Source organism: Amphibalanus amphitrite, unplaced genomic scaffold (genome assembly GCF_019059575.1).
Source record: "Amphibalanus amphitrite isolate SeventyFive unplaced genomic scaffold, NRLGWU_Aamphi_draft 000258F_arrow, whole genome shotgun sequence".
NCBI lineage: Eukaryota > Metazoa > Arthropoda > Thecostraca > Balanomorpha > Balanidae > Amphibalanus > Amphibalanus amphitrite.
In genome coordinates, this window is record NW_024881753.1 from 376,755 (window position 1) to 402,068 (window position 25,314).

At 49.7% G+C, this 25,314-nt stretch overlaps 1 protein-coding gene and 1 long non-coding RNA gene across 2 annotated transcripts; both read left to right on the plus strand.

The window, feature by feature from the left end:
- On the plus strand, positions 1-15,847 carry LOC122386656 (ammonium transporter Rh type A-like). The gene is made up of 10 exons (XM_043376062.1): positions 1-700; positions 1,641-1,824; positions 3,089-3,191; positions 5,478-5,525; positions 5,734-5,875; positions 6,672-6,835; positions 10,355-10,492; positions 12,042-12,175; positions 13,592-13,764; positions 14,312-15,847. The coding sequence occupies exons 1-10, from the start codon at positions 550-552 to the stop codon at positions 14,458-14,460; spliced, it is 1,386 nt and encodes a 461-aa protein (XP_043231997.1). The 5' UTR covers positions 1-549; the 3' UTR covers positions 14,461-15,847.
- A 3,975-nt stretch (positions 15,848-19,822) lies between these two features.
- On the plus strand, positions 19,823-24,797 carry LOC122386664. The gene is made up of 2 exons (XR_006257421.1): positions 19,823-20,586; positions 23,787-24,797. It is a non-coding gene; the product is annotated as an uncharacterized LOC122386664 (long non-coding RNA).
- Positions 24,798-25,314: the final 517 nt, after the last annotated feature.

The window sequence follows — 25,314 nt, forward strand, 5'->3', positions numbered from 1 at the left end:
CTCTGGAGCTGCCGTGAACGGCTGGAAGACACCCATCATCCCCTATGTCGTGAGGACATCAGCAGCGGACCTGGCGACCCGAGAGACTGTGCTGGCTGGTGACCCGCCGCCGCAGGGCACCATTCGGCCCGTATATACCGACCGTGATCCGTCCAATGATCCGTCCCCGATCCGCTCCGCGCCGACCCAGCCGCCGCCGTCTCCGGCTCCGACAGCCATTCGACCCCGAGCGGGCGTGCCGAGAGGAGCCCCGCCGTCCGCTGCTCGCTGTAGCGCCGCCGTGTATTCAGTTCGCTGTCAGTCGTCTGACTAGAGCGTAGCCCACCGTCCTGCGGTCTATCGTCCATCGTCTACCTTCCACCGTCTAACCGTCTGGCCGTCTATCATCTACTGTCGTTCCAAGTCCGTCGTCCACCCTCTAACCGTCTAAGCGTTCACTGTCCACCGTGCGCCATCTGACCATCCACCGTCTATCTGCTTACCATCCACCGCTTACCGTCTAACCATCCTCGTGCTTTCCCCACCTTCCGCCCCTCTCCATCCGCCGCGATGGCTCTGGGCACGCTGCACCCGCTGGTGCTGGTGGCCCTCCAGGTAGTGTTCGTCATCCTGTTCGGCGTGTTCGCCGAGTACTCTGTGACAAAGCCGAACGCCGCGGCACAGGACACGCCGCCCGGAAAACTGCTCCGCATGTACAGCAGTGAGTGAGACGAGACCGAGGGAGGGTTTGGGGAGAGAGGACAGAGGACGGGAGACCGTGGAGGATAGTAGGGTGAAGATCCGTGTCGATTCGCAATGTCCTTGGGGCATTCCAACATACATTCTCGCTCCCGTCCTTCTTCATATTCCAATTTTTTCCGTTCCTTCAACACTTATTTCCCAGTAACTTATTTTTTCGTTAATTCAGTTGCTCGACCGTCTTCAATTCGACTCGTTTAGTGGCTGAGTTAACGCCCGTTTGTGCCGTATTACCTCGGCTTCTCGGTCGGTAAATAGCGGGTGGCGGAGTATAAAAGTTAGATACTACCCCGCACTACTACGATTGCCTACATGAGTGGACCTTTGTGCATAGCTTAGGTATCGCTCCTGATACACTCTGTGTTACACCATGAATTTGTGAGAAGGGACGTGACCCTTACATGATTGGCTTGTCACCTTCGCAATATTTGCTCCTTATTTATGTGCAGGAAGCTACCCATGTAGCAACGTAAATACGTATATATGTATGTATGCATGCATTCATGCATGTTGTATGTGTGCATGTAACGTGTTTGTACCCCTTTCATGCATATAGAGTAAGTATAGCGTAAGACACTACCGAATAATTCATCCTCGAAGCAAGGTCGTTGAGATCATCCAGCATATCGCGAATGTATGCCTTCTTGTTGTGACTGCCATTATGTTGATTGGCATTCGAGTGTCGATGTAGCTCCTATGTAGGAGGATGGCTAGACTGATACCATTGTGAGATTTTCCTGGATGTTTACGCTATAACTCCGTGATGTGTGTAAGGAATATATAGTTTTTTAATCATGGTTTAGATATGTTTGTAACAATTTATGTCACATCATTGGCAGGAGAATACTCGAAGCTTCCGCCTTATTCATTCCGATGGTGCTGAACCGTTGTCCTCTGTTCAGTGTTCCAGGACGTGCACGTGATGATATTCATCGGCTTCGGCTTCCTGATGACGTTCCTGAAGCGTTACGGCCTCAGCGCCGTCAGCCTCAACTTCCTGCTGGCCGCGCTGGTGCTGCAGTGGGCCGTGATCGTCAACGGGTTCTTCCACCTACACGACGGCAGGATCCAGATCGACGTCGAGAGGTGGGTCCGACGGGCGCCGGGGCGTCTCAGAATCAAATGGCAGGGTGTGATACTCGAGGTGTGGCAGGTTAGCTGACATTTCCGAAAAAAAATCGGAATGGACCTAACTCTTTTGGTGACTCACTTATACGTAATGATCTCAAAATAGAGCCCGTACAATCGTTCTTTTTTTGCGGTGAACAGCTTCAAAATCACTAGGAATCAAAGTATCAAAATCACATGAACCAAACCACCAGATTCATTGAAGTGCTGCTATTTGGGAATTGTTAAGCCAGCCTTTTGAGATTGACAACTCTTATTTTTCTCTTTTCAACGGGAAAATATGCGATGAACCGTCCCATGCACGTCGCTTTTATTGGATGCATGACTCATTAATGCCAGGGCAATATAAGGTGACAAGACACGATTTAGTCGGCTGATGCTTTGGAATGTGTATGTATGTATATAGTGGATATACATACACCGTTCATGTTTATTTCACAGAGGCTCGAATGTGGCAAGGCCGTCGCGTTACATCAGCCACGATCTCACAGTCATGGTTGTCTGTTCCGAAACTCACATACCTACGGTTTAGACATATGCAGATTGCAGATTGCTGCACTTTCAACGGTATATATCCAATTAAAGCCTTCATTCGATTAAGTGATACAGTCACGATGTTTTTACGGCGATCTTATAGAACAATCTGGATAGCTCCCTCTCTTATAGGACTTGGCTGTAGAAAATTAGGGAGGAAGCATAGGACCATTTGAAATAGAGGTCTGCGTTTCCAATGGCACCACTTAAATGTACCATTCATTTTTATGTACAGAAATTTAATGGTTTTTTCGAAGATCGCATAAGGCTCTCCACCTTTATAGCTCCCCGTGGGCGAAGAGAAAGACGGTCTTTGATGCCTTTGGCTTAGACGGCACTTTCAAGATAATCCCTAGCTCTGAGTTAAAGATCCAACGTTATGGTGGCTCAAATTCTGGTATTGGGATAATGAGTTAATGCCTCATTCATTTCAGGTGATTGGTATATCTCAAACAATGGTTTAGAAAACAACATTGCTTTTAAGGCGATGCTATGTCTACCTGATGCGAAATGCATTTACATTGTTGGTGCGTTTTTTAACGTGCTCAGTCTACAGTATAATGTATCGAGCTCTTCTACAACATTCTTCTCTTTGTAGCAAATGGCGGAAAACATGCTGCTCAGGTATTCTAATTCACGTCTTCTTATAATGCCCCCATGGAGTTTACACGGGGTTTTCCTCCGCCAGTCTGCTGGGAGCCGACTTCACTGCCGCCTGTATCCTGATCTCATTCGGAGTGGTGCTCGGAAAGACGTCGCCCACGCAGCTACTGGTGATGGCTATGATCGAGGTCAGTCAACGGAGAGACAGAGTGATAGGCAGACGGACAGAGTGACAGACGAAGAGATGAACAGACGGATAGACAGAGAGATGAACAGATGGACAGACAGACAGACACACGGGCAGACAGACAAACGGACAGACAGATATCAGCTATTTTTTTTTATTCAGACCTCCCTCCAACGGGCACTTATGTCCCATTTACAGGAGGGCTCCTCCTCCTCCTGGCCCTTGTTCCCCCACCCCCCAGGCTACGGCTGAAGTGGGAGCCTACCCCCACATCTGGTGACACAGCCGGGGACGACGCCCGCGGAACGGGCGGAACCGGGAATCGAACCCGAACCCGGCACCGCCCGCACCGCGGGTCGACGCCTTAACCCGCGCCCTGCTGGGGGGGGGGGGGTGTTTGAACACCCCCCTTGTGGTTTTTCGCGAATATCTCAAAAACGGCGGCGCGGAGCGCCGCCGTTTTGGTATACCTTATCATACATCAATTCTACACATGTTGTGAAAATTTCAGACCAAGGTCATTCAAGGTCAGGTCACCAGGTCACTTGAAGTGACCTCACCTCATAAAAAGTTTCAATGTCTGTCATAGCTACACCGAGTGACCGATCGCTTTGAAACTTTCAGCGATTGCTAAGAGCGATAGCATGTACAAAATGTATATCTCAGAATTTTGATATCGATGACCTAAGGTCAGGTCAATTTTGCGACCTCCCCATTATAAGTCAATGGGAGAAAATTGAAATGCGCCTCTTTTGGACGAAAGACATTATAAACACTCCCAAACACTGAATTACAAGTGGTTTAGACACACTGAACATGAAAATGGTGTCCGTGACCCCTGTTTATGCCCTGAGGTCATCTTAGGTCACGAATGGTATCTAACAGTTTTTCGCAAATAACTTTTGATAGAGGCATGCTAGAGCGATGAAAACGCCTTAGATGTGTTCAGCTCGACGATACGGATCGACTGATATGCAACTTGACCCTTTCCGGTCAGGTCATGACCTTGACCTGAGGTCAAATTTTCAAGTTGACCTTTCAAGGTCAAGTTATAGTTCATTCGATGCGTCTTGACGAGAGGAACACGATGCCGGTAAAAGTAAGCTCGTACAAGGCTTGGGTCAAAAGTTATTGCAGAAAAACTGTTTCCGAAAAAATCGGCTATTTTTGCAGTTTTTGCCCCCTGCAGGCAAAACCGTTGACGTTAGGTCAAATCTGAGAGAATTACTCAGAAAGGGCGCTAATAGGGCTATCGAATGCGCTTTTCCGCGGCGCTGTAGCTCTATTGGTTCCCGAGTTATGCGTTGGCTTCTTGGAAATTGTCGACATTCGACCTGGAAATCGGCGAAATTTTGCCTTCAATGACCTCTGGTGACCTGACCTTTGACCTGACCAAAAAATTGACCGAAGTGATTTCCTCATTATTTTTGACGCTCTTTCGAACGCCGCCTTCCGCGTATCGCTACGTGGCCCAGGAGCCGAGTTAGAAGGGGGGGTGTTCAAACACCCCCCCCCCCCAGCAGGGCGTGGAAATCCAGGACCCCCAGCCGGGCGCGGGTTAACCGACTGCGCCACCAGGGCCGCAATAATTTTTTTTTCGTTATAAATAAATACCTTGATTGGAATGTGCGCGTTATGCAAAAACGCCCGAAACAGATACCTATAGGTAAAAAACGAAACCCTTGTCAACTAGACCTTTGGCTGGTAAGCTGCAACCGGGAATATTTCGCCCATACCCATCCAGTGCCGAATTCGGTCGTACTCAGACGCTCCACTGCCTCGTGGTACAGGTATGCACTTACACTCCAGCGCACACGTGACCCCCTGGAAATGTATGCGTTTTCGGTATGCGCGATAGACGGATACGGGTCCATTATACACCAGTCGGGTGGATTATCCCGCCGTGCGCCCTTCAGATGTCACCGACAGGCCGGTCGTCTGAGCGCCCGTCAAAACACAGGCGAACTCTCTCGTCCAGAGAGGGTACCCGGTCCGCGGATTCAGTTTGTCCGGCAGCAAAATACTCTTTCCGTTCCCTCATTGTCGAGGCAATACGAGCGGCTCATTATAAATGACGAATTTAGTCCTGTCAAGCGATAGTGAAGACAAAAACAGCGTAAAAACAGTGTTTTTGCGTAGACAGACGGGAACCGTGACATGGAGTTCAATCAATGTCAGTGGCTTTTGTAGGTGCCAACTGCGACTTCGTAATGACATTCAATAAAGGTTCATGTGTTGCGTCTTGTGTGCTCTCGTTCCTTTGTCATGTTCCGTCTATCTTTTTCAGGTTCCCATCTTTGCTTTCAATGAAGTGATTGGTCGGCGATACCTTCAGGTAAGTGCAACCGATGGATGTTCCTGGGTAAATTCGTACAGTAAAATATAGGATTTGGTACTTTATTAGGCCTAATTAATTGTAACTATGATCATCACTTATCGTCGGGAATGAGGATTTTTTATCGGGTCAGTACATTATGGTTTTCTAGGACTAGGCCTTGAGTTATTGGTCAACATACCCATAAGCTCGCCCTCTCCTGTTACAGGTGTCCGATATGGGCGACTCGATATTTGTACACGCGTTCGGCGCGTATTTCGGTCTGGCCGTCAGTTTCGCCATGTTTAGAAAGGACCGGGACAGCGAGAACGCGGCCTCAAACACCGTCTCAGATCTGTTCTCCATGATCGGTAAGGAGCCCTGATAGCCAAACTGGTATCGATTATCGATAGGGAGACTTAGCAGCCTCAAACACCGTCTTCGACCTGTTCTCGATGATCGGTAAGGAGCTAAAGAAATCAACCAGACGTTTACTATTAGCAAGAAAACTTTTTATTGATTGCGTCATCAGCGCAGTAAACCTTTATCCATTCATTCGCTCATTAGTTTACATAAAGTGTAAAACGGCTAATAGAAACAACTGAGTCAGCTGTAGCGAAGACGAGAAGAAGCAAAGGTTCATCATAACGAAGACAGCAGGGATACTGTGCCGCAATGCTCATTATTTTCACCTTTCGCCCATAGATGGCAGTGTAAAAGCGCCTGCAGGTATACTGTGCCGCAATGCCCATAACGTTTACCCATAACCTTAACGTAATATGAGCGGGTCTCTGATGTTAGTTGTCGGACTTTCGTCCCCGTCTTGAGTTGAGATGTTACACATCTCAACTCAAGACGTTGTGATCTCAACTCTCAACTCGACTCGAAACTCAACTCTCATCTCAACTCGAAACGTTGTGAAACTAACATCTCAACTCAAGACGGGGACGAAAGTCCGACAACTAACATCAGTGATACTAACACCTCGTCTCAAGCATTCAGAAGAACTATGAGCGGGTCTGCTGATACGCGAGACTCCGGACTAAAGTTACTTGTGGATTACTTTCAGTGAATATACAAAAAATATGGTAAAAGGTGTCGTGTCCGTCTCCTTCATTTATTATATTCCACGCATGTATTTGACCGTCTGTTTGATCCCCCACCCAGGCACGATTTTCCTGTGGTGTTTCTGGCCGAGTTTTAACTCGGCGCTGGCGCAGGGCGACGTCCAGAGCCGGGCCGTCATCAACACCTACCTCTCGCTCTGCGCCAGCTGCGTGGTGTCGTTCGCCGTCTCGGCGCTGCTCGACAAACGCAGCAAGTTCTCCATGGTGAGTGGCGAGGGAGGGGTGGGAAGGTGAACGCCGAAAAATGTTTACCGATTGTTTGTAAACTAGGGGTACCCATTTTTGGGTCAATTTTCCAAACTTTAGGTGGGGGTGGATTTTCCCATTATTTGGTCTATTCTGATTTCATCTGTGCCAAAAATAGCGAAATAAAACGATTTCTAGGGGTCGCGAATTCAAAATGAAAATGCCAATTTTAGCGAAAAATTGACCAAAATAATGTTATTTTATTTTGGAACAAGGTTACCATGCCGACAGGTTGGAGTCCATTTTCCCATGATTTGGTCTATTCTGATTCCATCTGTGCCAAAAATAACGAGACCAAACGATTTCTAGGGATCACAAATTCAAAATGAAAATGTCAGTTTTAGCGGAAAATCGACCAAATTAACATCATTTTATGTTGGGACAAGGTTACCATGTCAACAGTTTGGGGTCGATTTTATCTTTTTTTTTTGCTCCGTTCTGGATCTAGCAGTGATAGAAATAACGATATCAGACCATTAATAGGGGTCGCGAGCCTGCATTGGAAGTTTTAAGTTTACTTGGAAAAATTAGTTCATTTCAACGACTATTAATATGCAAAGCCAATGTGTTGCAGTGGTATTGATGACTGTTTGACACCGTGCAACATTGCTTTGGTTGTATATTCGACGTGCAGCGGTAAAAGAGAGTACCAAATATATCATTTTGGTCAATGAACAGCATATGCTCATTTGCACTCACTGTGGCTTAGACTGTCATTAGTGCCTACCTACGCAAGACCGTAACTCTTAGAACGACTGCCAATGTAGTCAGAGGGTTAAAATCAGTGATCAAAGCTTCCTCATTAGGACCATTTAGTTTTCAATGAGTCGTCTTATTCAGCAAAAGAAATGACTGATCCCCAGGACATGGACAATGAACATTGACTTATCGATACAATCTGGGTGGGAGGGGCAATAAAAGCCGTTACGAATGTGACGATATAACTCGCATGCCGTATTTTAACGGACATATGGCATGAATTAGATAACGAAGTTGCTAATGACCTATTTACATCTACAAAGGGATAAAAAAACAGCACTAAGCTATGCCGGTATGCATGACCTTTGCCAATTCGCTAGCCGACCTCCCCTATAGTCCCGGAGTTGCAGACACGGCTGAGGGAGGGGCGCAAGCTTTACACCACCGCGCCGTTGGGTGACTGCTGTATGAGTGTAGCTTTGCGTCTCTCCCACAAACACCCACAACCGCACACAGAATGCGATTGTGCATATGGAAAGATAGCTGGCCGAGAACATCACAGGAGAGGAACAATGAAACTTCATCCTCACCCCATTATGAAAGCAATATGTTTGCAATCTTGCTGATGACGGACAGCACTGGCCTGGCCGAACGCGTGCACGACTGCTCGTGGCTCCAGTTCTGGGCATGTGCCACTACAAGCAGCTGTTGACATGAGACGGGTGCAGATATCATGTCATGGAACTAGTGCCTGGTGATGGCCGCTGCCAGCAGTATCCTTGCAAGATAAAGTAACAAACCTTACGCTGCACTCGACAGGCCCAGTCCAAAGCCTCAGCTGGTGCTGAACTGAAATCGATTGGCATTGCCTAAAGCTGAAAATTAGGAAAGTGCCAAAGTCTAAACGATTCAGCCAACTCCGGGGCAGAACCGTTTACTGACTCCTGGCATTGCCTGGGGGCCGACGCAGTGGGTGGACCATGGACCATGGAACACCAAGATTTATCCTACCCTGTCTCATAGGTGTATTACATCGTAGCCGTGAGCGATCAGGACGGCGTTTCTTGTGGAAGTATACGGTCAAAATGGTTTGATCGTTTTTGAATTACATGGTTTGAAATACCTTCGGAGCCATGATCTGTGAGATGTATTCTGAGCTAATTTGCACAAACTTTAATTGTATGGACACAAAGAGCCTGTCATGAACTGAGATGGCAACTGAAGCGTCACATTTTAATTTGAACTCACAGGTCATCAAAGGTCACTAATGCAACTCATAAAGGACGAAAATATCAAAAATGATTACACGCTGACCATAATACCAGCAACAGGAGCAAAACATCCCGGCACTTTTTACCAAATGTTACAATATCGACATCGTAATGATCGCTAGTAAAGCATTTAACCGGAACCACCTGATGGAGCACATCGATCTGGATGGAAAAGGAGCGCTCAATGACCCCTCTACCTGACTTTCGAAACAAAAAGTTCGCCTTTGGTGCGATTTACTATCAGCGTAAAATAGGCATATTTCTAGGTAAATACGCAAATTTCGATCTCAATTCGCGACCCCTAAACCACCTTTGATTTCAATATTTTTGGCATCATTGGAATCAGGAGCCGCGAAATAATGGGAAAAACCACCCCCACCCACAAAGTTCCAAAATCGGGAAAAATGGGTACCCCTATTGTAAACCCATCATCCTCTAGTGGTAAATTATGGACAAAACTGTCAGTGAAAAAGCTGGCGATTTAATGTTTGTTTTTGGAGGCCAAAATACCTATTGCCTACGGCCTAAAGCATTCCTGTATGCACTGGTGATTCAAGAAACCGCTATTATACATAAATGAAACACTGAATCCAAGTGAATTCACTCGAGTGAAACACATTGCAATGCGAGCTACATCCCTAACCAACACTGCTATTACCATTCGACGTGAGCAACACCCGTACACAGTCAGGTCCGCCCCTTTTACCGGTTCAGTCCGGACTGAACCGGTGAACCACGATCACCCGATCCGCCGGAGGCTATAACCGCACCGACTGCCGTGCCTGCCGCTCGGCAGTCACCGATACCTGTGCGGTGGAGCATCCAACAGTGCGGTGGAGCATCCCAGCGCGGTAAACCCGCGCAGAAGGTCGGTAGAGTGGCACAACAGCGCGGTAGAGCGGCGCGGCGGCCCGGCCTCACGCGCGGCTCGGTCGGCTCCGCCTGTCACCCGCGGCCGCTGATTGCCAGGCGGTCTGAGTCGGCTAACGAATGTCCTGCCGCGGCGGGCGGCGCACGGTGGGCCCGCCGGCGCGGCGCGGTGACCGCTCGACAGCCATACACTAGTGGGACGATATACATCGGACGTGTGAGACGCAGTTGGTCCGGCCGGCGGCGGGGACGGCGGCTTCAGAAGGCACCGGCCTCTAGAGGGTCACATACCTTGAATCTCACGGCCGGCCAGTCCGGAGTACGTCGCACCAATATGTATACCCTGCGTCGTACGTGCGCTGTGGGGATATATTGGAAGGTTGTGTGTTATATGTGGCTTGACTAGTCCTTTTGGAGAAATAGAATGTCTCAACAAATGCGTGAAGACAAGCGCATGGTGAGAAACGTTCATGGTAAGCACGTCTAAGCTTATGTACAGCCACACATAAACCAATTTTCACGTACGAGACGACACGCTGGGATTTTCAATTACAATAGATCTAAGTCGGCCTTTCACTGTCTTAGATGATGAATGCCTACCACGCAGCTAACCCTCCCCGTCCTCCCCCGTTCCCAGGAGCACATCCAGAACGCCACGCTGGCCGGCGGCGTGGCGGTGGGCACGGCTGCCGACATGATGGTACAGCCGTTCGGAGCCGTCATCATCGGCTCGGTGGCCGGCGTCCTCTCCGTCATCGGCTTCAGCATCATCACGGTGAGAGTGGGAGAGAGAGAGGGCAGAGGGAGAGAGTGAGAGAGAGGGAGAGAGATGCGAAAATATTGAAAGCTATAGATTATAGTTAGATACAGGGATAGTGGACACGGACAGCCGTCAGAATAAAGCCGTGCGGCCACTCCCGGCTCCCGCGACACGGGATAGTCTACTGGAACTACAGAGGAAGAGAAGCGATGGGCACGCCGGATACGTGCCAGGTCAGGGCTGTAATGTGGTCACTCGCGTGCGCGTAGTGTGGGAGGTGTAGACCGATGGCCGACTGATAGGTATGTGAAATGGAGAACAGAGATACAAGAAAGTCCGGCAATCTGGCTAATGAGACCAGCGTAGGCATGTGCTTTTAAATGTTCTGGAATCCTGGATGTCGTTTGAAGGTACTTAACATGTGAACAACAAATATAGGGAATGTTGTCTAATGCAGATACCTTGTACCATTAGTAAAAACTTTCAAGTAACGGTGAAATGGATCGCATCGCATTTGTGCTGATTCAGATAACTATCCATTATCAGCGCTGTAAAAAGAGTAAAGCAATGCATCGAACGGTTTATACGAAATAGAATATTACATAACATATTATTATCTAAGTAGCACCTTGGATAGCGTGTTGATAAATAAGGATTACTGGTTACTTGCTTACGTGCCTGCTCGCCTCGCCGGCCGGTGGAGAGGGGGGGGGGGGAGACATTCTGAGGAGGCCCGCTCACCTCCCAACCAACCGCCCTGCGGGAGCTGGGGGCGGGACGGCCGAGCCCCCGCCGGCCCAGCTCGTCCACCAATCAGGACGGAGGGCCGAGTGGGGCGTGAGGGGAAGGGGAGGGGAGGGGCGAGAGCTCGCCGGCCGGCCGCCGCTGTTGACATGTATCAGATCCAGAGGCGATGTCCTCTCGGCGACCAGGAGAGACGGACGCTGCTCTGCCTATCGCCGAGGACATCGCGTCTGATTCATGGCAGATGGTGCGCGCGCTGCGTACGACTCGCGGCCTGCAAACTAACGACTCACCGCCGGTGGGGTACAATGACTGGCGCTGAGGGACGATCAGCAGGACGGTCCATCACTGTCGTACGGGTCTGACGCGTAGTACGGCTCAGCTGTGGCCTGTGTGTAAGGGGGAGAGACGTGTTTGTTTTTCGGATGAGCGGCGGTAAAAAGGACACCGTTGTGACGGAGCCGGTGTAAAGTGTGTCGCTGCTTTGAGACTGGGGGTGGCGACAGTCCATTTATCAAGGTATCCCTTGCATGCATCAAACGGATTATCGACGGAAGTTTTTTTTTTCTCTCTGAATGCCCATATGAACTTTTGTAGGGAACTTAGGTGAATTTCAAAGATGATCCATTTTAAAGAGCGCTAATGGTATACCTACGCGGTTGGTGTTAAAACTGACGCTGTGACGGACTGTGTGCAGCATCTACTTATTCCGTTCTGTGCGGTTAGCCGGGCCAGCGATATTTGTTGTTCTGTTGAACTTCTCTCTGACTCTACTCCCCCGTCTCACTGTATCACCCTATCTCCCGTTCTGTGCCGCCAGCCGGCGCTGGACGAGCGGTGCCGCGTGCACGACACGTGCGGCGTGCACAACCTGCACGGCATGCCGGGCGTGCTGGCCGGCATCGTGGGAGCCATCATGGCCGCCATGGCCACGCACGAGCAGTACGCCGACAGGTGGGTTACAGGGACGGATACTCTTCAAACGTGTCAAACGTTGTAAAGCCGCTCATAACAGACTGAAGTAACGTCTTCAGGAGTAGGTATAGGCATGAAACGGAAAAAAACATGACGAGGCTTCAATCTTTATTCAATGAATTGAGAATTCAAAGTTTAACCCTCGCCGGCCGAGGGGGGGGGGGGCGGGTGCCGCCCCCCCCCATAGGGTTTTTTCGCGATAGCTCCGAACACGCTGGCGATAGAGAGCTGAAACTTGGCATACCTGACCTTTGATCCAAGCCCCATCTTTTGACACCAACCGCATTTTTGAGTCAGGTCAGGTCACTGACCTATGACGTCATAAGTGAACCTCTGCACGGTCTTCAGATGTCGCAACTTCGCAACGCCCTCACTGCCAGAGGAGATGTCACAGGGAAATGAAACTTGCAGGATCTAGTATCCATTATGAGTCCCACAACTTGTATATCTCGGATTTTTGCTAAAGGTCATATGAGGTCAGGTCATTTTCGTGACCTCACCATTATAAGTCAATGGGGAAAAATGAAAACTGCTATTCTGGCGCCGGGAACGATCTCCAACTATCTCAAGCACACAGAATCGTGATTTTATGCACTCCTTGCAAGGTTAGATGCGTCACTTTTGCAATGCTGACCTTGCGTGACGTCATTTATGACGTCATCAAGGTCATATTAGTTTTTCGTCAATAACTCTTGATCAAATTGAGCTAGCGAGTCGGGAAAGCCACCAATGGACTCAGGAAGACCTGCCGAATCGAATGATATGCGACATGACCTCTTTCGACCAACTTCGTGACCTGGGGGTGCTGACCTGACCTTGACCTGAGGTCAACACCCCAAGTTGACCTGACCCGGACAAAAAGTATATCATTCGACGCGCCTGAGCGAGACAAACACGATGCTGCCAAAATCGGCGCTCTGTGGCCGTTTTTTGCGAAGTTATTCACCAAAAACTGAACCGTACCTTGGGGCACTTGACCTGACCTCAGAGGTCACCGGTTGACCTAGGACCTTAAAATCGGGTACCAATCTCTGCGTCTCGTAACGGCGCACACGCTCGTTTTTTCCGCGACGCGCTAGCTCCACCAGGGGCGAAACGGCGAGGGGGGGTCGTACCCGCCCCCCCCCCCCCCCTCGGCCGGCGCGTATGTAGAAAACCAATAGGTCCGGCGAGGGTTAATCTTCCTCTGGGTCAACTTTCAACGACGCATGGTTTCTAGCTGGCCCGTACGTGACTTTCATACCCCGTCAGTCTGCATGCAATTTTGCCGATGATGAAGCCGAGGGAGTACGTTATTTTTCTCGCTGGCATTGTCCCCTTTGACAGTCAGTACCTACGTGACTATCCCTCTGTTTTCTCGTCAGTCTGTACGTGATTTCCCTCTCTCTTCCCCAGTCTGTACGTGATTTTCCCGGCGATGGAGCCGATGGAGAACGCCACTGCCCAGGCGCTGGCCGGCCCGGAGCACGGCACCCAGGCGGGCCGCTCGGCCGGGTACCAGGGCGGCATGCAGATCCTGGCGCTGCTCATCACCTTGGCCATCGCCATCATCACCGGACTCGTCACCGGTGAGGGACGGGAGAAACTGGTAGACGGTCAGACACGCGAGACATCGGTCGATCTCTGTCTGGGCATGGAAGGCTATGGAGCATAAGTAACTGTATAGTACAGGATGTGTATTGTGTGGGTAGGTAACTCTATGTGGCGATAAATGCACGGTGTGAGAGTGCATGACATACCAAACAGGGGGCGAGTCTAGTAGTGTTTCGGCTATCAGCGGTCAACCTTTGGTCATACGGCAACGCTAGAATGATCGGTAGCAAGCGCTTCGACTTTTAGCCTGTTGGCAATCCGAACATGTTGGGAAGCCCACGCACAGATCGGACCTCGAGGCATATGCGTGCTTCTTTGTTGATTCAATGCCATAAAACTCGCGTTCGTGTGTTGTGTTTGTGGTAGGCGGTAATTCGTCAGTGTGTTTTGGCGGCTCGCGTGATCTGTGCGACCGTGATTTTCCGGATATCCGGTACCGCCGCCGCCCCACTCCGGAGAGCATCAGAACCGAGGGCTGTTCTATCTGTGTGTGCGCTTGCTAACGTTAGTCGTTGTCCACAGGTGCCATCCTACGTCTGCGCGTCTGGGAGCAGCTGGACACAGCTGATCTGTACAGTGACCGCCGCTTCTTTGTGGTCCACGACCCGGAGGAGGGCGACGCCCCGCCGCCGCCCGCCGGTAACGAGTCAAAGACGAGTGAACAGCTCTGAACGTACTGACACCGAACTGACACACCGGACACTGACACTGACACCGACACTAATACACCGCCGCCGCCGCCCGCCGGTAACGAGTCAAAGACCAGTGAACAGCTCTGAACGTGACACTGATACTGGCACCGAAACTCAAACTGGGGCCACAAGACCGGTAGTGGCACACAGAGCAGCTAGCACAACGCCTCACCGCAATTGAGAAAATATTGACACCCAAATAGCCAAACGGCGCACGGTTTCGAGACAGTCGGGAAATGTCACATTCCGGGACCATATCTGACACTGACTCACCTGACACCAGCCGAGACAGGCGACACCAGCGCGCGCTGAGCGCGCCGTTGTGGCAACATATCAATGTAGTATATACTCATCGTTTGTTATTGAAAATTGTTCCTGGTCCAACACTTATTTTGGCTCCTGTCTATTGAGTGAGCCATTGGACCATCCGAACTTCCGAAAGTCACAAAATTGTGTCATTCGAAGTCACTTTAAATGGACCTAAAAGCATAGCAGTGTAACAAGCACCACATTTATTGTATGTTGAGGCTAAGTTAGATAAGTCATAGTCCTAGTACGGGCTAATGTTACTTTTATTGCATTCGTCTTGAAGTGTTGTTTGTAATGATAATTTAGCGAGCACCACACAGTTTAGGCATGTAATTGTACACAGCAGAAATGTCAACATTGTGTAAAAAATGCACGCTCAAGTCATTGGTAGCTCGTCATATAGTATTTTGTTTCGTCACTACATCACCCACTATATAACAGATAGGCTAATCTGAGTGGTGCGTGTGCCGGCCGGGCAGCCTGCCCTCAGCCATTGAGAGGCCGACCAGCGATTTTATACTACCGGCCAGTAAGGGAATGTGTGGGCATATTGGCGTGAATAAGGTCATTAGGCCAGATAAACGGAGCGTGCTGTAATTAATGTTGTCACTCATCTTGTCACTTTCCTTATACCCTTAAGGTCGCGTAATTTAAGAAGTGTATGAATATTGTGTCGTGTATGTTGTACATAAAAGGTATTGATGTCTTGCTATCCACGCTGTGATTTAGTAAGTTCGCACCAGCTCACCATTTCGCTCACTATCATAAGATCTTGAGGCTAGATGCTAACATCATTCCTTTCGCCTTTTGTTGTTGCTGTTTGCTGGTTATATGATGACACTCCGACGTGTGCACTGTGCAATGTCACTGTCGTAGCCTTGGTGTGTAGCATATCCAATAACTGAGAGGCTTACTGCTTACCTAATCAGCTCTCACCGTGTCCTAAGTTGAGCTGTATGTAAGTTGTCCCTACACAGCCTGTCGCCGAGTTTAGCCTCGCAGCATGGCGGGGCAGACTGATGTTCCGTGTGTAAATAGACGTTCATAACACGCCCCACTCTCCCTTTCCAAGCTGCGTGGACGCGGAAAATCGTGGTAAGTCCGGCGCGGTACGGCGTGGAAGCCACGGCGCGATGAGCGCACTTCACAGGTCACGCATCGTCTCCTGTCTGTATTATCGATAGTATGTCTCTACAGAGTCTGACATCATCGATAAATCGAGTACTATCGATACGGAACGTCAAACGGGTAGGAAGCCAGCGTCTCTGACCAGTGACGCAAACACATCAGCTGTTCGGTGTCGTATTCTGCGTCCTTGGACCGTAACTGCCACCCTATTATCATCAATGAGCGTGTTCAGAAGCACGTCCGGTGCCCTGACAATGTCCCAGTCGAGGTCGTCCACAATGAGAGCATAATGCAAATGTGCGTGTAAAACTAGGCCGGTGTGCAGGCGCGTAACCACCACTGGGGACACTGGGGACCGGTCCCCAGTAGCTTTTGGGTTACTGGGGACCGTCCCCAGTAAAACCTAGGACTTCCTCAATTTGCTTAAAGGTAGTGTGCCAGCTTTCCTGGACCGTATGGAGTAAATGGCCCAGATAAGGAGAACCGGATTTTTAGAACTTATCCATACCTTCAAAACTCATGGAAACGTCTTAAATTCTTCAAATTTTGAGTACCCCAGTGCGAAATTCGCCCCGACGGGTTGTCGGTCGTACCCCAACCACATTTCACACCACTATGAACAATAAATGCACACACTGAAATCGCTATTACCGATATGCTCATCCAATCAAGTTTCGATAAACCCGTTCATCATCATCTCCTGCGGTTTCGAACACGCCTGTTAGGTGGTGCGGTAGACCGCGCCTAAAGCCAGGGCTCCGGTAACGTGAGGTAGCCGAGTCGGGGCAGCGTGCGCTGACCCAAGCCGGGGCCGCGCGTCCTCCCGGTGTCATGTTATAGCCCGGGGCTGCCCGCGGGGATGCGGTAGACCGCGCCCAAAGCTGCGGCCCCGGCTTGGGTCAGCGCACGCTGCCCCGACTCGGCTACCTCACGTTACCGGGGCCCTGGCTTTGGGCGCGGCTTCTGCTCGCTCATACTTTGTCGTGCGGTGGTGGTGCGTCGGGCCGCGCGCTCTGACTTCGGCCAAGAAAAATGCGTCAGCTGATCATTGTCATTCCTGCCACTTGCGTGTGGTGAAATGGGGTCATAACTTAAGAGACGGCTTTTTCATATCAATTATTTTACATAAAATCATATTTCAAACCATAAATAATGTTCGACAGCCAAATAAAAGAAACAATACCCATACAGGCTTACAGTTTAAGGCTCGACATTGTGTTGTCTACGATTAGACAGCTGATAACTCATTCCCGTACGTCGTAGTCGTAACTCTATAATGACCTTTGCTTATTGTCACATGTGCGCCGCATTCGCGATTGTTGCCGACGCCTGTTTACAGGTCAGCCCACTACAATTGTTATACATATCAAAAAACCGATAAACTTTTAGGCGAAAAAGGCACTATTCCAGGCCCATTTTTGATTTTTTTGCGATATTAGGTAAAAACAGAAGCTTCTTATCGTAGGAAAAATAAAATGAGAAATCTTTCAAAGGTGGCACACTACCTTTAAATAGCGAAATATTGTCTCTAAATCGACGTGATATGTAGTCAACGACTCAACGGAAGACAAAACCAGGGGGCGTCGAAGTCTAGTAGGAATATCTGGCAATCCCCGGCGTGACGTAACGTCGGGGATGACCGACGGCACCTTGCACTGAAAGATACGGCAGAACGGCTATTTTTGAAAAATGATTAAAAATACTTATGTGCTGTTATGACACATAAAACGCTTATCAGCATGTTCCTCATCATGTGATAAAGCCATATCCGTCGTCGAAAATAGCTGAGCCCCTCCCAATTTCCAACCACCGACCTCATAAGCAAAGGATGTAAGCGTAATCCTTAAGGGCGACTTTCCAATACATATCCGTACATATGCGTCCTTATGGAAATCGGTAGTGTGGCGATTGGCGACGCGCGCGACATCTGTGTGGCGACAAAGTGGCGACTGTGGCGACACCTGGTGGCTGCTTTTCTGCTGTATGTAGGCATTGGGGTTTTGCCAGATATGGTTCCTACTGCTACACAACTATGTTGACCCAATACTAGAAAGTTATTTTGCCAGTAAAAGGCAAGCAAATTGAAAGTCAATTTATAAAATCGCTGATAAATGATAACGAGAAAATAATAAAGAAGTTTTGATTGAATAGTTATTAAAATATTCAACCGTGAAACTATATTCTGGTAGATTTAGTAGAAATTAGTCCGTGCAACCTTGTATTTAGGGCCTTGGACAAAACTATGGATGTTTTGTTTAGCCAGCGCCCGGGTGGGCCTCTCAGCCAACTTCATGATGGTGGTGGTGGTGGTGGTGGTGGTGGCAGGGGGGTTCGCTCCCGTGCCTTCAGCATTACGAAAAATGGCAACAGCCCGTGAGCAGCATCAGCGCTCACGCACATGTTCAAGGAAAACAACGTGTAATTAGCTGCTGACGACGGCCCTCTCCACCAATCAGCGCTCGGTAACTCGAGCGCTGATTGGTTGGTAGCAAACGCGTCATATGTGGGTCTCATTTTTTGCTAGCAGTGAACGCGTTATTTAATACACAGTGGCCTATGGAGAATGGCACGCGGAATTGAAGGTCAGTGTTTTATTGCTTCGTACATGCGAATGGGGGTATTTGAGTGGCATTTGACACCATTTTCGAAATCTACAGTGAATTTCTGATCGACTCATGTATATATTTTTATGAATTTGACGGTATTAGTGCTACATAGTCGGTGTTTTATGTTGGTGTTGTTTCTCTTGACCTTTGTCTTGGACTTTAATCATATCTTTTCTCGAAAGTGCTTGCCATAACCAGGTCTAAACTGTATCTGTATAAAGGGTTATGTGTTGAATATCAGGGGAAAGTAGTAATGACCATTCTGCCTATCAAACTGCCAGAAGGTGTGCTTGTAAGGTGATTGAAACTGCAGTACGGGTTGCAGATGTGGGTTCGACATTAGCATTGTTGTTGTAACCCCACTTGCTCTAATAAAATGGCAACATGGGGTTATGTACACACTATTGCACAGCCTGGTATCAAGCTGGTTGATATGTGGAGGATAATGAAAGCATAAAAGAAAAGGAGCGTTGCGTCTTGTGACTTATGTCAAGTCATTTTAAATCAAATGATTGTGATTGTAACTTTTACTTCAATTATTATTGCAAGTTTTGACCTTTTTAATCATCAAATTTTATGTGTACCAATTTCATATGCCTGTGTTATGTCTGTGCGGCTTTGTGCAGTGTGCGTGTCTTGAAACAAACCAATTTATTTTGTACCTTTTTGTACTTCAACAAATGTATGTCAAAGGACAAAAATGTCATGTCTATTATCATTGACACTACAACAGCTAACCCTGTCTGTATTCCTATCTTTCAGAGGCATTCAATTCAATCTGCTTTCCAGTGCAGTACCAAGGAGGCTGCAACTGAAACTCGCACAAAGGCAATCAAGTGTCACTTCATCAGCCTACAGTAACAGCCCATCTGTAATCAAGATATGGATGAAGGGGCATAGAAGAACAACCAGTTCAAACATGAAAAGATTGTATTTTGTTTTGGATTATTTCTTAGCATAACAGAACAGTACACTTGCTGCTTTTTATGTGTGCCCTGTGTGCAGTTTTGAATAATTTTAACCATGAGATGCTTTTGTCAACTATTCTCTTTACATAAGCTTCCTTTGTCATGCATGTGTAATTTTGAGTTTACATGCATGACGTAGGCACATTTCCCTTGGCTTCATAGAAGTTAAAACTACTTGCAAGCTTTGGTTATGGACATTGGTGCTATATATGATGCTTCAAATGTGTCCAGTAGTTGATTAAGGGAGAAGAGGAGTAGGACAGCTGATAGCTATTACCAAAAGTATGTGCTTGTCTGCACTTCGGGCTGTTTTACTTCCTTGAGTTAAAAAACCCTCATCTTTTGTTTCTTTCTTGTGTGCCCATTGTGTGGGAAACTTTTCCCCTCCAACGCGGCCAGGCCGTGGCTGCCGCCGGACCCGGCGAACCGCTACGCGACCGCATCGTCACCCCACCAGATGATGGGCGTAGAACCATCCCTTCCGCCCCGCATTGCCGGAGGCCGGGGGCGGAATGCGGCAGCGGCCGCGCTGGGCCGCGCAAACATCCGCAGGGGAGGACGCGGCGCGGCGAAACCACGGAGCGGCGCAGCAGCGCGACCAGCGGAGAGTCCATGAGACCCAGGTGCCTCCGCCGGCGCGGGTGGACCCAGCCGGGCCACCTGGCACCGCCCCTGCGAGCTCATCTTCTTCATTACCTGTTACGATCACCTGGCCGGCCGACTCCCACCGTTCGGCGCCGCCTGTCACTTGGAGGGGAACAACAACAACCCCTCTGGGCAGCAATCAGGGCAGGCCGGCGGCCGGACGGACCGTTACTAGGTCGAGTCGGCGGCACCATCTACTTCCTCGTTCTGCTCTGCACTGTTCTGCTCTGCACTGTTCTGCTCTGTCCTGTTCTGCCCTGCCATGTTCTGTGCGCTCTGTCCTGCGGGACTAGCCTTGCGTGCCGCGCCCGAGGCAAATGCCAACCGCCGGAGGCGCGGTATATAAGCTGAGTCCCGCAGTGATCTCTCTCTCTTCGCTCTCCACTCGGGAGCTACGTTGGACTGCCCAGTGCGCGACGTGTGCGTCCATACCTCCTACCCAATATCATGTAAGTAAAAGGGCGCGGCCCTTATTGGGGCCTTGTATATAGCCGTGACCAGTGTAATAATGTGTGCGCATGTAAATAATTACCTTGAAAATTTACACAGTCTGTTGTGGGACAAATGGTGGGGGAGAGAATGAACGGCGAACTGAACTGAACGGCACCGAATTCGGCAAACGTAACATAGAACGGCTCGGAAGCTCAAACAAACGCTACCTTTTAAACGTCACGGTTAACTTCGGCACGCCACGCTACCAACAGTAATCCCAACCGTAGCAATGATAGAAATAAGGAACGTAACAAACTTATAGAGAGAAAAATAGTTTCACAATGGTGGCAGCGGTGGGATGCTAAAAACTGACTTGTTTTATTTTAAGGACGCCTAAGGCGAGCCAAATTAATCTATTGTCGGTTCCGCTCCAAACAGGACGGCGAACCCAATGCGTTGTGAACATTGCAATATTTCTTATATTGGGATTTTGTTTTGCCTTTAATATTAAATGTAAGTCATGTATGTAGGTATCGGGCCGTTCATGTTCGCAGTGGTTCATCTCCCCCAACCTGTCCCGGCCAGTGGGCCAGGCGGGCGGCTCGGCCCTCGCGGTCAGTCACCGCGGGGTGCCAGCGCCGGCTCGCGGCGGTCCCGCGGCAATTAGGCCCTGCCCTCCGCTCTGTCTGATTGGTGTAGGGACGGAGGATGGGCGTGGCCAAATTGAGTGTGGGGCTGAGGGGTGCCTCTGAGGACAGTGTATGTCCAGGTGTTCTTCCGCGTCATCACTGAGGTTTCTCGGGTCCATTCGTGCTTTGTGCTGAAAGCAACGAGTTTTGAGGTGAGCGATGGAATTCGCACTTATCGAAGTCGCGATTGCCCTACCAGTGACCCGGGACGATTGTTTATGAGGGACCGGCTGCCGTCTCATATTGCAAAGTGTACACGACCCAAAAGCCCATCAACTGAGCGGTAGGCCAAGCGCGGCTTCGGGCCAAACGTTGTGTGGGGTGAAGCGCTGCTCCACGCCTGATTGGGACTGCAGCCCATCAGAGCGAAGTGGGCATAAACAATCGTCTTGTGTGAGTCAATACCCGACTAGAGATGGGTTAGTTCGGGGGTAGAGGCCGTGTGTCCATAACGCTACTCGTTTCTTATTCAGGGCTTTCAGCACAATGACCGAACCGGAAACCCGGAAACTGCGAACGGGAAACGCTGACCATGGGAAAGCATAGATTGACAGTTTCTTCCAGAGCATTACCGGACCACGCGTTGGTCAGGATGCGAGACCACTGCTGGAGACGCCAGCAGCGGAATGAGAACGGGCTGGAGGCGGTGGAGGAGCCGCAGCTCCGGGAGGACTATTCGTCCTCCTCGGACGCAGAGTCACAGGTGGTAGTGACCGAACTGACTCCACAGGTCCCCCAAGAGAGGAGGCGGCGGCACGGCCGACCCAGGGCCCACGAGGTCTCAACGGATAGGAGACCCCTGACCGTTATAGTCCCTGAGGACCTATATGGCCTTGCCCTGAGGAAACTGAGTTGGGAGTAAAGTAAGGATAGCTTAGCAATCAGTTTACGCCCCAGTATGATGGTACATAGCTTCAAGTGTATAAATGTGTTTATAAGGCGAACAAACATTCCCGTGGATATTGATTTCAGTGCCTTTAGCACGGCTATCGTTAGCGGAGAAACAAGTACGCAGGTAGGTAACAGACTGTAGGGCTCGCAAGTCGCAAGTGTCTAAAACGTTATTGATGGTTTAATATTGCTTACTGCCAAACATGCAAGCGTTGCAACATCGGCCAATCAAGTGGTCAGATGCAAGGGTATAGTGCATTAGCTGCTAAAGTTACCGTAACAGAAATATGATTAAATGTGTTGAATCATTTTGCCTAGAGGAATATGATGTTGTTAATGAATGTTAAGGACGTGGTGGCCTACTTGATCCTAACCTTGTCCAAGGTACAGCACATTTATTTTACCAAATACCGTCTGCATACCTATGCCTTCCGGCGAAGTCAATGTCTTTTTCAGTCAGTCTAAATGGAGTGCCATGAATAAGAGTGAGCGCTGCCAGAAGGCTAATAATTGCATCCGAACGCTGAACTGCCGAGACTAACTAGAACGCCAGGTAACGGTCATAAAAGTACAGCTCTATCGAAAAAAAGCATATTTGAACAACTAGACCAATTCTGCGGCAATGTCCATCCCTGGCCGTTAAAAATGACGAGATTTGAGCAACGATGTTCTGAGCAAACTCAGCCTCCCGCGATATCATGACTCACACCTGTCCGGTGTATGGAGCGTCGGCTCTAGTTGCAGTACTTGCAGTGGCAGATAGCCAAGAGCCAAACGGTTGCAAAGACAGCCCAGGCAGCACAAAGTGCACACCTGCTGCTCGCTTCTTGGGACCCTACAGCAGTGAAACCCATCGGCGTCCACAGCGGTGGTCTCCGTCTTCAACATGGGTCGACTCCATTGCAGATAGGAGGAGTTCGCGTCAGAGTGAGCTATCACTGTCTGGAAGGTCACCATTAGCGGGCTAAAAGGGTCACAAAGTCATGGCAAACTGTCCAAGCACAATGGTACTGGCACCTGCACACCGGCAGTCTTGTGTAGTCCAACAAATGGGACGGTCAATTACGCTCGGGACAGAGATGCTCGGCTGTCACTAAAAAGGGCATCAGTGATGGGACGTCACGGAGTCGCCCAAAAAATTACATTAATATACATATAAGTTTGTACAATGCTTAAGGACTAGAATCCAGTGAAACGTTGTTAACGTGACAAGGCAAGAATCCGATACTTTGTGTTCAGTTGTCCGAGTTTGGGATAAGGATGCGAATATACGACAGAGCTGAGAGCGCTACTCTCACATTCAAAGGCACAAGAAAAGAATAAATTTAAGCAAAGTCATAACCAGTTATTACTGAGGCACGACTCTTTGACGCCATTCCGCTCCTCTCACGACCAAGTTTAAATCCTAGTCCACATTGGTTCCAAATGGCCATTTATTCTGTAAATGACGAGGACGTACCGCATGTCATGCAGTACCAAGGCGACAGCAACGCAGTAACGCAGTAAGAAATATTAAACCATAGTTGAGGATCTAGCGGAAGCAGTACCGGGGCAGAGCTATACTGAGCTTTTGGATCTCCCAATTCAGTTGAAATATCAACATGTCCAGGATTTGACAGGTGCTCTATGACCCACAGATCTACCCGGAGTTCGGAATCGCTCTGTCATCTATATTCATCGGAGGGATGTGGGAAACTTTTCCCCTCCAACGCGGCCAGGCCGTGGCTGCCGCCGGACCCGGCGAACCGCTACGCGACCGCATCGTCACCCCACCAGATGATGGGCGTAGAACCATCCCTTCCGCCCCGCATTGCCGGAGGCCGGGGGCGGAATGCGGCAGCGGCCGCGCTGGGCCGCGCAAACATCCGCAGGGGAGGACGCGGCGCGGCGAAACCACGGAGCGGCGCAGCAGCGCGACCAGCGGAGAGTCCATGAGACCCAGGTGCCTCCGCCGGCGCGGGTGGACCCAGCCGGGCCACCTGGCACCGCCCCTGCGAGCTCATCTTCTTCATTACCTGTTACGATCACCTGGCCGGCCGACTCCCACCGTTCGGCGCCGCCTGTCACTTGGAGGGGAACAACAACAACCCCTCTGGGCAGCAATCAGGGCAGGCCGGCGGCCGGACGGACCGTTACTAGGTCGAGTCGGCGGCACCATCTACTTCCTCGTTCTGCTCTGCACTGTTCTGCTCTGCACTGTTCTGCTCTGTCCTGTTCTGCCCTGCCATGTTCTGTGCGCTCTGTCCTGCGGGACTAGCCTTGCGTGCCGCGCCCGAGGCAAATGCCAACCGCCGGAGGCGCGGTATATAAGCTGAGTCCCGCAGTGATCTCTCTCTCTTCGCTCTCCACTCGGGAGCTACGTTGGACTGCCCAGTGCGCGACGTGTGCGTCCATACCTCCTACCCAATATCATGTAAGTAAAAGGGCGCGGCCCTTATTGGGGCCTTGTATATAGCCGTGACCAGTGTAATAATGTGTGCGCATGTAAATAATTACCTTGAAAATTTACACAGTCTGTTGTGGGACAAATGGTGGGGGAGAGAATGAACGGCGAACTGAACTGAACGGCACCGAATTCGGCAAACGTAACATAGAACGGCTCGGAAGCTCAAACAAACGCTACCTTTTAAACGTCACGGTTAACTTCGGCACGCCACGCTACCAACAGTAATCCCAACCGTAGCAATGATAGAAATAAGGAACGTAACAAACTTATAGAGAGAAAAATAGTTTCACAATTGTTTCCATGGTGCTATACATAAACGTCAAGTTTGAAGTTGGTATCCAAGTGAGCAAAATGTGTATTATTTCAGTCCGTCTTGAATCATTCGTCTTGAATTATATCCCTAACTGACATCCTGTTATTTGTCCTGCAATGTCTGTGCCTGTGTCCGCCCTTACCTCCGGCTCCAGCCTCCAACCAGCCCTGCTGAGCTCTGTCGCCGGCGCGGTGTGTCGCAACGTGCTGTTTCTCCACTCCAGCCGACAGCTGCTAGGAATCGTCCTGTGCCATGCGCCATGCGACACAGCAATTGTAAGCTGCAGGTCACATTCGGACTGATTGGCTCCGCGTATGTGCATCCGGCCGGGAGCTAGTCGATATCAGGGACGTGGGTCGGACTGTTGTGGCGGCGTGCACTGTGCTGGTTGAAGTTGTATTTCTGT